This window comes from Xiphophorus maculatus, chromosome 4 (genome assembly GCF_002775205.1).
Source record: "Xiphophorus maculatus strain JP 163 A chromosome 4, X_maculatus-5.0-male, whole genome shotgun sequence".
Classification (NCBI taxonomy): domain Eukaryota; kingdom Metazoa; phylum Chordata; class Actinopteri; order Cyprinodontiformes; family Poeciliidae; genus Xiphophorus; species Xiphophorus maculatus.
In genome coordinates, this window is record NC_036446.1 from 33,821,126 (window position 1) to 33,835,926 (window position 14,801).

The window sequence follows — 14,801 nt, forward strand, 5'->3', positions numbered from 1 at the left end:
TTTGTGTTCACACAGTTTTGTAGCCTGCAAAGAAACAATGCAGTCATACCTTTCAGAGCAGTCAAATGTGAATCTTAGAAAACAGTTCATGATTGGTCACTGAGGAGAAAGACAGAGCCGGAGCAGAGATCAGAGAACGTACCCGCTCCTCTGTCATAGTAAAATAGAATATGTGTTCTGATTAGGCCTGTTTATAAGAATAAAATAACTTTTTGAAAATAATGATTTTTAAGCAGATATTAAACATATTTTCATAAGCCCACATGTGAAAAAAGAATGCTGGTCTCACATAAATTTTTAATGTTAAATGTCATGTTTTGGTAATATGTAAGCAAAAAAATATAATAATTACCATAGACTTGAAACAATCCGTTTGTGGGGAATTTGTCTATTTAATGTATTTCACTTTAGGTAAGGTAAGGTTACCTGGTATCCTCAGCACAAGGCAGATCAACATGCTTTACATGATGAAAACAACAAGCAAGCAACAAACATACAAGCTCTCACATGTCATGGCTGAAATCAGCAGAGTTCTGGATCAGCTGCAGTTGTCTGATTTTTTAATCAGACCTGTGAAAACACTGCTGCAGTAATCAATGCAACCAAAGATAAACCATGAGTTTCTCTAGGTCTTGTTGGGACATTAGTCCTCTAATCCTGGAAATGTTCTTCAGAAGGCTGACTTCTTAATTTTCTTCATGTGTCTCTGAAGTGAATCAAATTACAATTAATCTGTCAATAATATTTTCATTTATTGGATATGACTAAATATATAGAGCTGGTGGCTCTACTGGCTTAAATCAAACTGTAAGATAATCGAAAAAGAGACAGCGACACATAATTTCATAAGAAAGACTGTTGAGGATGAAATATTAAGGTCAGTGCTGTAAAATAATTAGTCCGAGAACAGGGGATGATCAATATGCAGTTGTTTGGATGTGTGTGGGAGGGGGGGGGGGGGGGGGGGTGCAGGCGTGTGTATGTGTGTTTACGAGGTGGAGTGGAGTAAGCCTAAGGGGACCGGAAGTTGTTTTGTCTGAGTTGCAGAAAATCATAAATTTAACATTGATAGAAAAAACTGACTTGCATTATGAATCACCACAAAAAAAGGAAAGACACACACACACACACACGCCCCCACCCCCACCCCACACACAGATGTAGAGTAGAGCCTGTAGAACAAAAGAGTCTCTTGGACTGAGATTCGTTTACTTGTATTACCAAAATTAATTTTAATATAATAAATGAATCCTATTAATACACAGCTATGGGCTGAAATAAGGCTTGGTGACAGTGGCAGTACTTAACATGCTTAACAGGCTCTATTTAGTCTAACCATTGTTCAGTGGAAGGGCTTGGGACATGATTTCCCCTCCACCAGTCTTAAGTGCTGCTTTTTTCATTTAGCTGAATTGGACCTGTGTTTTTTCCTGTTATTGTTCATTTATAGATCTGTCTCCTGTCTAGGCAACACGGTCTGTTAACTTGACTGTTTCCTATTTTACATCCTTCAATACATAAATTAGGATATTCTGTTGCTGATAATGAACGTCTCGCACAAAGACTTGTTTTCTATTATAATAAAGCCTTTATTAGTATATTTTCCAAAAAGTCTGAACTTTTCCCCGAGATAAGTTCTCTATTATTTGGTCACAACAAAGCGGCCTATTCTGTTTGGTAAAGTGAGTGTGTTAGTTTGTAGATTTCTTTTAAGTGTCGAGCTGTGATGTAATGTGTCTGCAGGTATAAATATAGAGGCATGGCTGCCCAGCGTCCGTGCAGATCAATGTCGCCCCGGCGCTGAAGTCAGTGCGCCTGTCGGTCTGGGAATGAGCGCAACTTTTACACGCTTCTCTGTGTCGCGCCGCTGCTTCGCCTGTGTTGTACTGTCACCTCACTGGGAGAGCGCACACTGGAGGCTGCTTTCCGAGTCAAACCTGGCATGGGTTCTTTGTCGGCCCTGAGGACCGTCCTAGTTTTGAACCTGGTTACGGCCCTCGCGGGATGCGCCGCCGGTTTGAACGGGACAGCGGAGCGCTGGGAGGCCCTCTACTCCCGCTCTCTGGCACGGATCCCGGGGGAAAAGCGGGAGGAGATCAGTCGGGACGGAGACTACCTCCTAGGCATTAAACGGTTGCGGCGCCTCTACTGCAACGTGGGGATTGGTTTTCATATACAAGTGTTACCCGACGGCAGAATAACAGGAGTACACAGCGAGAATCGTTACAGTAAGTGGCTTTTATCATTATTATTCATTGGCCCGAATTGATCCATTCCGACACCTGTATCGTAGCTTTTTAACCAAAGTCCATAGAGAAGATGAGCTTTTACTAAATAAATGAAAAAATGTTTTCAGTCGCCTTAGGGATACTAGAATGTAAACTATAGGAACTAACTCACCGCAACTCATCCGTCTTACCCAGGTTTGAATCCTTAACAACACCTCAGCTCTTTCCACCTGATCCAGGCCTCTGGATCACCAAGAGGCGACGTTGCTCTGCTCATGTTGATCCACGGCGCTTCAAAACATCTGGAGTCCCTCTTCGGTTCTGCAAATCAGCACAAATATGCGCAAGCTTTTGCGCCTGACGTGTAACCAGAGCTTGCTGTAATCCGGGCCTGCAGCCAGCCAGAACCCTAAAGTTAGGACAGGCCCGGCTGTGAGGACAGATTAACCCCCGCGCTCCAGCGCAGCCATACTTATGCACCACTTTATATTTACGGGTTGTTGGACTGGAAACCCGCTGTGTAAATAATGAACACTGATATTTTTCATTGCTGCTATAACTTGTGGACCCAAAATGTTAAAAAGACAAGCGTGGAGCTGTCAGGTTATTCTTACAACTTTGTTCATTTTAAAGCCAAGACATAAAATCTCAGAAAAGCATCTGATACAAATCTCAGAAACTTCTCCATGCAGCGTGAGGCCACAGCAGAACATTACATGTTAAACCTCACATTTGTTTCTGTACGGTTCATACACCTTCTCCAAAGAATCACCAGCTCTCCTCTGGTTTAGTTTACAAGGCAGTCTTGACATTCTTGTACTGAAGCAAACCAATTTCATGTCTATAAAACAAACGGAACAAAAACACAAAAAACTGGTAAATGACATTTTGCTTAATTGGTTTCCAAACTTAATTTAGACACTTGATAGTTTTAAATTACTATCAAAAAATGAACAGATGAGCTTTTTTTAAATTGTTGAACTGCTTGTGGAGCTGAATAATGCCCAAATGTTTTCTTAACTTGAAAAACAGAGTGTGATGACTCTGTTCGCTGACAGATAAAAAGCTAGAATTGTGAGAAGACATATTTTCCTCTTGCCGGTCGGTTTCAACATGCATTTTTTATGTTTCTGAAGGTCTGCTGCAGATCTCTCCTGTGGAGAGAGGGGTGGTTACTCTGCTGGGTGTTCACAGTGGGCTCTTTGTGGCCATGAACCGAAGAGGAAAACTTTATGGATCTGTGAGTGTTTATGGATCTGTATTCAGTTCTCCTACATGTTCTGTTGTCTTCTGTAACAGATATTTTGTTACTGCTTTAACAACCAGCTGTGTTTGCAGGCTAGCCAATATTTTAGATGTCATGAATTCAAATAATGTTGTTTCCACTAAACTGATATCTTGATGATATGATGATATCTTGATGATATGCTGGTGAGAATGTGTGCAGTTCCATATTAAGGAAATGAAATGGGTATATTAGAGTCAATAACAAACAAGCAACAGCAGAAATAACACCTTGGTGTTAAACTAAACTTCAATGTCTCAAAGAAAATCATTTTGTTTTCTTTCCCTAAAATCTCAATGGTAGTTTGTTGGAACATACAAAAAACTTTTGTTGCATGTTGTAGTAGAATGGGAAGACTTGCAAATGTTTTCTGGTGAACAGTTACATTCTCCATTTATTCTAGCAGGTGGGTGTCAATAAATTTGATATGGTTATGTATTTTAGCATTTCTACTAAGGTATCAAGAAGGCTCAGATTACTTTAAGCTGTATAGTATTAACTTATATGGTGCTTTTCTGTTCATGATCATGACTTAAAACTCTTTTACACTACAGCCTTTTCACCTCTTTTCACCTAGCTGCTCTCTCAACTCTCACACAGTATACACACCCATACATACATCGATCACTATCTGTTGCCCATGTAAGTGGCCCAGGCTGTCTCTCTAATGTACAGACTCTATGTCTGTACTTTTTGTGAAAAATGAAACCAAAGTGAAGTTTCTTGTTTGTGTGCTCAGCCACTAAAGAGTGTGACTCTGATTCTCTGAGGGAACATTAACACGATGATGAGCAAATTAAATCAGGTGTTTGTGTCTTAGGCAGTGTGGGCCGGTCCCAAGTAAAGATGAAAAAGGAAGTCAGAATCTCAATTAAACTTTTGACAGAAGGAAGAATGAAGTGCTCAGAAATCACCCATAGATCGCCGTGGCAACGTTGCCCCAGCGAGAACACATGACCTGACCCCCAGGGGATCACTGACTGAAACGTCACACTCTTCAGAAACTTGAATTCTGTTCTCTGCATTTTTCCTCTATGCGCGTTGATATCCAAAACAAATGGAATATTTATTTTCATTTGATTGAATAACTTGGAGGGGCTGCACAGTGGCGCAGTTGGTAGCACTGTTGCCTTGCAGCAAGAAGGTCCTGGGTTCGATTCCCGGCCGGGTTCTTTCTGCATGGAGTTTGCATGTTCTCCCTGTGCATGCGTGGGTTCTCTCCGGGTACTCCGGCTTCCTCCCACAGTCCAAAAACATGACTATTAGGTTAATTGGTCTATCTAAATTCTCCCTAGGGGTGTGTGTGTGAATGGTTGTTTGTCCTGTATGTCTTTGTGTTGCTCTGCGACAGACTGGCGACCTGTCCAGGGTGTACCCCGCCTCCCGCCTGGAACGTAGCTGGAGATAGGCACCAGCAACCCTCCCGACCCCATTAGGGACAAAGGGTGAACAGAAAATGGATGGATGGATGGATGAATAACTTGGGACTCATTTACTTCTTGGCACGTTTTCTCTGGTTCAGGAGTGACTTAACTCCACAATAGAAACAGTTTTATAGCCCACATCCTGCATGCATCTCTGTCTAGTGATTCTTGAAGCTCTGATTTCAGCTGCAGCCTCAAAGGTCCCCAAAACTTTTGAAAAGCTATAACTCATGCGACCACCTACCATTCCTGTTTCCCAATTCTAAAGGTTGTTCTCTCTCCCTTTCTCTCACTCTATTTAATTTAATCTTTGAGCTTTAATCTAACATTGAAATATCTGATCTGATTAAAAAACCAAAATCATTTGCATGCCTTTTAGACCCTGTTCCCATCATCCTGGTCAGAGGGTGGGTGGGTTTTTTTGCTGCTGGAACCTTTTCAAGAACCAGGATAGTTTTCTGGGGCAATCTTTCCCTTCCTGTTGTTTCTACTGTAGGAACCTGGGAACAAAAACCAAACAGACAGACAAACAGGTAGAAATGTTCCCCACTTTTTGGTTTGTCACTGAACTCATAGTAGAGCTTTGTCAGAGGATACTTAGCATCTAAGGAGTGTTCTGCTTCAAGGCAAAGCAAGACGGGGCAATTCTATTTGCATAGCACAATTTAAGCAGCAATACAAGTAGATTACACAAAATAGATTACATGTTTAAACGGAAAGACAACAAACTCAGTGTTTCAGTTTTCTGGAAGTTTGTTCCAGATTTGTGGAGCATAAATACTGACTGTATCTTCTCCATGTTTGGTTCTGGTTCTGGGGATGCAGAACCAGAACCAGAACCAGGAGACCTGAGAGATCTGGAAGGTTGATACAACAATAGGTCTTTAATGTATTGTGGTGCTAACAAAAATATTTTAAAATCTGTCCTCTGAGCTCCAGGGAGTCAATGTAAGGACTTTAAAACTGTGGTAATGTGTTTTATTTTCTTGTTTTAGGGAGAACACCTGAAAATGTTCTTCAGGTGATAGAAGGTCAAATGGGTTCATTGTTATCTGGTGACATTGTGATGTAGAGCTGTGTATCATCAGCGTAGTCACGGCAACTTATTACTGGTAATGATCTGAGCTTGTGAGAGCATGCAAATATTGAATAAGACGCCCCTCCAAGATGGAACCTTGGGGAATCCTGAATATGATTGCTTCATATCTCTGTTGAGTTAGCAGTTGTTACCTAGTGACACAAAGATGTTCCTGTTCCTTAGGTGAGACTCAAACCAGTCAAGTACTGTAGGAGAAAGTCTGACCCAGCTCTCCAATCACTTCAATGATATGTCATGGTCAACAGTGTTAAACACTGCATTTACACTGTGGTTCTTCCACAGTCTGGTATTGATGTGGATCACATTGAACATGCCACAAAAACCAAACTGAAAGGCATTAAAGTCTTTGGTCATTGTTAAAAAACTATTTAACTGTTGAAACAGCTTTTTCAATAATGTTGCTGATGAATGGAAGGTTGGAAATTGGCCTGTAACTCTGAAGTTGTAACTTGTCCAGATTAGATTTTATCAGTGGTTTAATAGCTGCTGTTTTTAAAGCTTCTAAAGCTGCAGTAACATCTAAACAGAGCCTGAGCATTCTGCATGTTGTTTCCAAGTCTGTTTAAATCAAACCCTACAAATTTCCACTCAGAATTAATAAGTCTTATGTTTTTCTATCCCTCAAGTTGAGTCTGGGTGTGTCATTAGCAGTTGAAATCAGAAGTGTATCTATTCTAAATAAGGACGTATCCACCTGTTTTCACTTTCTGAAGTTAAATCATACCAAACTTCTTTTGTCAGTTAGAATTATTTCTTCTTGCTAAATGTAATGAGAGACAGAATATAACAGAGATTTATTAATGTCTTTAAAATCAGAAGTTTGCATCCATTATGATTCCTGTCTCTTTAAACAGTGAGGAAAAGCCCAGATGATGATGTCATGGCTTTGGGAACTTCTGATAGGCTAACTGACACATTTGAGTTAATTAGAGGCTCACTCTGCTTTATGGTTGGACATGATGGGAAGGTCAGCAGCAGAAATCAGCCCAGATGTCAGGAAGAGAATCCTGGAGCTGCTCCAGTCTGGTTCATCCAACTGCTCACAGGTGGAGTTCACCTGTTCAGTCCTAGTCATGATGGGAAAGTCCAACGGTCATAACGTTCAGGATGGAGATGCTTCTTGTCTGAAATGTGTGAATCAGTCCCAGAACTGAAGTTATAGACCTTGTGAAGATGCTGCTGAAGCCGGTGAGTCAGAGATGTTATTCACAGAGAAACATGTTCTGCAGCGACACGGCTGAAAGGCCAGAGAGCAGGAGGCCATTACTGCAAATGAAGCACAAGAAAGACAGAATGAAGTTTGCAAATCTGGGACACAGATACATATCCTGTTCATTTATAGACATGTCCTGTGATCTGATGAAACTAAAGTGGAACTATTTGGACATGCTCTGTGGTTGTTTTGCTGTGTGACGAACTGATCCCCTTTATTAAATATATGATGTCATGAGGAAAGAGCATTATGTGGAAAATATTGTAGCAACATCTAAAGACGTCAACTGGAAGTTAAAGATTTAGTCAAAATGGGCTCCAGATGAACTGTGACCTTCAGCAGCCAAAATGGGATATAAAATGTGATAACAAAGTCAATGCTCTGGCCGTCACAGATCCCACTCCTAGAGAGAATTTGTGTGTGTGAGTGAGGTGGCCTATAGACCTAACCCAGATCCACCGGTTCTGTCAGAAGGAATGGACCAGAACTCCTGCAAACTACTGGGAGAAGCTTCTGGAAGGAAACCCAGAAGGGTCGACCCAAGTCGTCCAGTTTAGAAGATAACTTGCCTCAATACTTAGCAAATGTATGTAAACATCTAGGCATAGAAATGTTATTTTCAGGTTTTAAAGCTGAATTGAACCACGAGTCAAGTCATAAAAGGCATAACAGATTTCATGCTTTCAGATGTTTTCTTTTCTATTTTGTATTGACATGGAAATGATCAGAATTTTTAAAATCCATAATTAATTGTTTTTCTATGACTACGGGTAGAAATAGAATAACAAACATGTCATAAGTTTATATGTTCGTGTTAGAAGTGCAGATGCTGCCAATGTGAATGTTGGTGAGTGAAACTGGTTCGTGTGTGGTGTGTTGCTCCTGTCATGTGGCTGGACACCACACACACGGTACGATCAAACCCGAGTTTTTTATCTCTTAGGTTTTGAAAATCGGCCTACAATTCTAAAATTAAATTGTGTCATGTGAACTAAACTTTAGTAAATAAAAAAAAACAATACAGTATAGATGTTTCTATGCTAATGTGCTTAAACTCAAGCAACACTTAATTAAAGAGAAACATCATGGTGGTTAACAATGCTGCGACCAAAATTATACATAGACAGCGTGAATTTGTCTTGATTTTGTGGTTGTAGAGTGAATATTTTTGTACAAAACAAGTTCTAACGTCAGTATTAGGCAGTTATTCAATATTTCTGTGGGGTTGTCAGAGAAAATGGACATAATTTGCAGTAACAAAAGGGTTCAACATTAATTTAGTTACAAACAGTCTAAATAAAGAGCTTTTCTGTCAAAATTCCAGTTTTCTTTTTTATTAATGAAGATATTAAAATATGGAATGTCAGCAGATGTTTTGGTAAATAACCCAAGTGGAATGTTTCTTTAATCATTTCTTGAGTGTGAAGCAAACTTTAGCTTTGTTTTTCCCCATTTATTCAGTTCCCAGAGGCCTCTACATTCTGTATAAATAAACTAAACTATAAAGCAAATTTAGCACAGGTGGTTTTAATTTACACATCTTTAGGGGTTAGTAGACTGTTTTGGTGATTTAGTATGTCCTGCATGTCCAAAGTTCTCAACAACAATATTCAGGCCCACGGTTCTACACCGTGTTCCAAATTATTATGCAAATTGGATTTAAGTGTCAAAGATTACATTTTTTGTTGTGCTATTAAATTTATAGATGGTATTGTGTGTCAGGGCTCTTTGAATCACTATAATTCATTTCAGAGAGCTTTGTCGGTTGATTAGTTTGTCTGGTGACCTCAATTAAAGGAAATCTACTTAAGAAGGATGTTCCAGATTATTAAACAGGCCACAGGTTTCAAGCAATATGGGAAAGAGAAAGGATTTCTCTGCTAGATGAAAATCATCAGATAGTGTAGTGCCGTATGACAAGATATGAAAACATTAAATATTTAACGAAAACTGAAGCGAAGCGTTATCGTACTGTGAAGAGATTTGTGGCTGATTCAGAACAAAGATGAGTTTGTACAGATAAAGACAAAATGAGGAAGGTTTCTGTTAGACAAATTCATTGGATTAAGAGAGCAGCTGTTAAAATGCCCTTACAAAGCAGCAAACAGTTATTTGAAGCTGCTGGAACCTCAAGGTGGAGGATCCTCAAGAGGCTTGCGGTGCATGAACCTACTATTGGGCCCCTAACCAGAGCTCACAAGCAGAAACGGTCGCAGTGGGCCCAGCCGTACATGAAGATTCATTTTCAAACAGACTTGTTCACTGATGACTGCTGTGCAACCCTGGATGGTCCAGATGGACGCAGTAGTGGATTAGTGGTGGATGACCACCACGTCCCAACACGACTGTGACGTCAGCAAGGAGGTGGTGGAGTCATTTTCTGGGCCGAAATCATGGGGAGAGAGAGAGAGAGAGAGAGAGAGAGAGAGAGAGAGACAGCTGGTTGACCCCTTCAGAGTCCCTGAAGGTGTGAAAATGACCTCAGCAAAGTATATGGACTTTCTGACTGATCACTTTCTTTCATGGTTCAACAAGAAGAGCCGCACCTTCTGTAGCAAAATCATCTTCATGCATGACAATGAATGCTGCAAGGAATACCACTGTGTCATTGGCTGCTATGGGCATAAAAGGGGAGAAACTCATGGTGTGGTCACCATCCTCCTCTGACCTCAACCCTATTGAGAACCTTTGGAGTTTCCTCAAGCAGAAGATCTGAGGGTGGAATGCAGTTCATATCAAAACAGCAGCTCTGGGAAGGTTTTCTGACATCCTGCAAAGAAATTCAAGCAGAAACTTTCCACAAACTCACAAGTTCAATGGATGCAAGAATTGTGCAGGTGATATCAAAGAAGGTCCTATGTTAACATGTAACTCGGTCTGTTAAGATGTTTTTGATTGAAATAGCTTTTGATTTTAGCACATCTGACCAGTTAATGCTTCACATTCTAAGAATGACCGTTTGCAGTTCTTTATAATCCATAAAATGTTTAGAAAATCTGCTGTGGATAATAATTTGGAACAGCAAATTTTGAGTTTTTTATTTTTGAAAACAATCCTGTTCTCATGGGAGCTTTGTTCAGTCAAATTTGATTTATACTGTAATAGTTCATGACTTGAAAATTATACTGACCATCATTTGCATTGACCATTTAAGAAAATCTGAGAAAATATCACTTGCATAATAATTTGGAACACGGTGTAAGAATGGTGGCATTTCTGGTTTGTTTTACTACCGAGTTCAGCAGCGCCCCCTGCAGTACAGGTGCTCCCTGCCCGTAATGCAGAGGACACTCATATTACTACCCAGCATATTACTTTGCTTCACTTTCGGCAAGATACACAGTACAAAACTGAAGCTTGCAAAGAAAGGCAGTGTGGTTTGTAAAGCAGGATTGTGATTCGCAACAGCAGTTTTGTGTAGTTGCATTCACTTCAAATTGTAATTAAAAAATGTGCCTGTGTGAAGATGCTAATACATGTGTTTGAATTAGTTTAGTTCCAAATGTACTGGACTGAGAAAATGTTCGAGCAGGACTTTTATATTTTGTGACTTCTAGAAAGGAATGTGTGTATCTGTACTGAAGAATTCATGAAGGTGTAACAGTAGGTTTGGTTATGTTTGATAAAGAAATAATCAAGACACAGGTATGTGGATCTGTTTGCAACCATTTGTTTTAGATCATTTGGGGGAAAACTGTAAGCTGTAAGATTTTTTTTAAAGTGCGACTCAAAGAATAAAATGTGTATACTGGTTCTTAAGAATTTGAAGATGATTACAAACTCCTATAGGTTTTTCATCTCTGACTTCAACTTCAAAGTTACAAGGCACAAATACCTTTGCACCAAAAATACCTCCATAGGTCCGCCTGCTAAACATTTGGCATTCTTAAGGAGAAAATATCACTGCTTCACAGCAGCAAAGGCACTAAAACAGGTTGTACCAGCAGTACATTCTTCACAAGTACACTACAGTTTCTATATATCTGTTCCACTGTTCAAAAACTAAGGAATCACATATTCATATCAGATATTCATGTCCTTGGAACTTTTTCACATGTCGCTGCATGCAAAAGCATCCGGTGAAGTGTATGAGGCCACAATGAGATCAAAATGAAACATTCAAAACTCTATATGAGGCTGAATACTAATAATGCATGTTACTGGAAACACTCAAGACAAAGCCTGTCTTTCATTAATTCCTAATTGAACTTTATTCTGTTTAGAGAAATAGACAGTTGTTTCAGTCTTAAGATGTCCGCAGCTCGAAACATATCCCAAAAACCTGCCGCTGGAATTTCAATGAAATGTGATGTAAAGTGTTGACTTTGGAGAACGAAAACAAATAATCACCACAATTTTTAGGTTTTTGTCAAATTTGCTGAAAATGATCTTTTTCATTCTAAGTCAAATATGGGGAACTCTAGATTCATATTAAAATACAGTGTATCCTGACATGCTAACTAAAATGTTAAAGAAAAATGAATTCTTCTGCACTGATATATAAACCAAGGTCTTGGGAGCAGAATTTGACATTTGCGGGTCTTAAACAGAAGAAACTAGATCTTTCCTCATGTAAATGTCTCATTTCAGATTATTTTGGGTCAAAGACTCTGCAGACTTGATTCATATTGATGCTTGTTTTTCATTCTTAACTGAGACATTCCTTCACCTCACAAGTATGTCTTGTCCTGTGATGATCTTTCACATAAGATCCCAATAAATATGTTAAAGTTTGGGATTGTCATGTGTGATACCATTGTTATTTTACATCATCTGCCTTTAAGTGAACATTTAGACAAAACCAGGAGCTCCAGACAAACACCCGCTCCAGCTTTTTAAGAGTTTACACCTGCTGAATGTCACAAGCTAGTCAAAGACAACACCACAGATTAATTCGAGGATCTCGTCGTCTTTGTCCAGTTTCATAATACTGAAAGGTTTGGTACTGTTAGAGTTTAGTTATTAAAGATAACAGCTAAATATAAATTAATACCTAAATTTAGTTGCATGATGGTGAATGCAGGTCAAGAAGCTATTGTTCCTCAAACTGGGGACAAAAGCACAGCACACTCAGAGTCCAGTGTTCTGTTTCACTTACACCATTCATCATTTCACAATCGGATTTTTTGTGTAAAATGAAGCTGAATGCACAATAATAACCCTGCAGTCAAAAATAACACAATTGTTTGATAGAAATCACAGTGAACAATGCAGATTTGAAATTCCCCTACAAAAATTTCCTGACATCATTGTTTTATTTCTGTCTTTAAACAATTAACGTTTTCAAAAGAATCTCTTTTCTCTTGCAGTTACACTACAGCAACGAGTGCAAGTTCAGAGAGAAGCTCCTCGCCAACAACTACAATGCTTATGAATCGGCCGCCTACCCAAGGATGTTCATGGGCTTGAGTAAGAATGGCAAAACAAAAAGAGGAAACAGAGTGTCACCAGCGATGACAGTGACACATTTCTTGCCAAGAATCTAGTGAGCTGATAAATCTACTTCAAGACAATATGGGAAGAAGGAGGGAGCCAATCAGGAGAGAGCCAGAGGGTAGGGGGGTTTTCTCCAAGCTGTGATGCACTTTCACTCCAAAACTTTTGTAAGTGTATCATATTTGATATTTTACTTTGTACATATTCAGTTTTTTATTTATGTTTAACATCTGTTTTGTATTTTTATAGGAGTGGATTTCTTTTCACTGAGGGACAGTCAATATTCTAGACATTTTATTTATGTTTTCATTTCTTATTTATCAGACATTTGCTGCTACTGAATGAAACCCTGTCTTTTGATGTATTCTTTGCACAGATGGAAAAATTACCTTTTTTTTCTTTTTTCTTTTATTTTACCTTTATTTAACTAGAAAAGTCTCATTGAGATTAAAAACCTCTTTTTCAAGGAAGTTCTGGTCAAGAGGCAGCAGAGTAACAAATGTATGGCATTAATTACACAATGCCATACAAATAATTACTACACAGTCACAATTTAAGGAAGTCATCTCTCGTTCTCTCAGTCTTGATGTAAAGGTTTCAGTTAAAGAAGTTCTGTTAATTTCCTTTTTTTTTGCTCCATGTAGAATTTGGGAAAAGGCCCATTTCTGTTTGGGGAAATAGAACAGTGAACCTGATTACCTGATATCTCAGCGGGTTTATATGGATGACATTGTTCAATTGGGTTTGGTTTGAATCAGAATCTTCTCAGAACAGAAATAAGATGTGTGTCTTTGTGTGAGAATGTGGTGTTTATTGCCCAACACTTCAAACCTTATGCTTCTCCATTTCACCTGAGGAGGACCTGGAGGTGTTCTGGAGACATTTCCTTAAACTTAGATTTTAGATGGATTCATGTGGCAGCATCAGAGACAGCATGTCCTCTTATTTACCATTAATTCTCTTTTCTATAGCCTGATAGCATCAGAAAGACGACCCCATCCTGGTGACACATACCTACAGCAATTCCTCTTTTTGAGAGTTTTATTATAATATAGCACCTGCACTATTACTGACTATAACTGAATTAGATAAGCTCATATAAGCTCAATAATGCTAACCAAATAATCAACATTATTTTTCTCGTTTTAAAAACTCTACTGTCCCATGCAGACATCTCTTAGTATCAATGCACCATATTTGTTTTTAATCTTTGCTGCAGTAATTTTACAGAAGCTTACTGTTTATTTGGGCCCTGCTGTCAGCAGAGCCTCTGACTAGATATGATATGGAAGCATCAAATATACCAGGCCTTTGAATCTTGTAAAAATTAGAGCTGCACCACTCAGAGCCTGGAAGAGGGTCTTATTGCTGTCAATGCTGTCCATGCTGCTTATGGATGTAAGTCCATAAGCAGCATTTTTCTGCCAACTTTCTGCTTAAGTTGGCAGAAAAACAACTTTCCATTAAAGGAAATCTGTTAGGCTGCTGTGTTTGGTGGCCATGCTAACTAGCCTGAGAATTCATGACAGGCTCCGTTGTGGTGAACCAGCTGTAGTGTAGCAGAAAGCAAAGGGGAGGGTGTGAGCAGTGAGCACACAAGATTTATTGACAGCACTAAGCTCCTCCTCCAGCTGTGATTGGTTGTTTCTGACCTATCATTGTGTTTCTGCAGATGACCGTAGGATCACAGGGAGAAGCAGAGCAGTTTGATTTTTCTCATATTTCATATTTCTCATATTAACTGTCACGACATGGTGACAGTTTTGACAAATATATAAAAAACTCATTTTTTTAATTAAAGCTACATACAGTATGTTTCATAAGTTTCTTGTAAGAAAGATTAGAGGGAGATTGAAATATCATAAATCAGGAGCTGCAGCAACTTTTTACTGTGATGTAATGACATGACTCTCTCTGAGAGGGGAATAGCGTTAAAGCTCTGAAAGTGGAAAAGTTTTCTATCCAGCATAGCACCAGTACCAGGCTCAAGTTGGGCGAAAAGGAGCATGTGTGGCTCTGGAGCCTAATTGAAATAGTATCATGTTACTGAGAGAGAGGGACAGAGAAGAAAGAGGGAAATGGACAAGAGAGGAGGAGGGGAGAGTTAACCCCACAG

General features: G+C 39.3%; 1 protein-coding gene across 1 annotated transcript; it reads left to right on the forward strand.

Moving 5' to 3' along the window:
• Positions 1-1,884: 1,884 nt before the first annotated feature.
• On the forward strand, positions 1,885-12,847 carry fgf4 (fibroblast growth factor 4). Its single transcript, XM_005802682.2, has 3 exons — positions 1,885-2,228; positions 3,365-3,468; positions 12,559-12,847. The coding sequence occupies exons 1-3, from the start codon at positions 1,943-1,945 to the stop codon at positions 12,733-12,735; spliced, it is 567 nt and encodes a 188-aa protein (XP_005802739.1). The 5' UTR covers positions 1,885-1,942; the 3' UTR covers positions 12,736-12,847.
• The last annotated feature ends 1,954 nt before the right edge of the window (positions 12,848-14,801 follow it).

What these genes read in the sequence shown, in the direction of transcription:
- fgf4 (XM_005802682.2), top strand. Translation starts at nt 1,943, where the DNA reads ATGGGTTCTTTGTCGGCCCTGAGGACCGTCCTAGTTTTGAACCTGGTT. An exon ending in ACACAGCGAGAATCGTTACA is followed by an intron (nt 2,229 to 3,364) that starts GTAAGTGGCTTT and finishes ATGTTTCTGAAG; the next exon opens with GTCTGCTGCAGATCTCTCCT. An exon ending in GAGGAAAACTTTATGGATCT is followed by an intron (nt 3,469 to 12,558) that starts GTGAGTGTTTAT and finishes TTTCTCTTGCAG; the next exon opens with TTACACTACAGCAACGAGTG.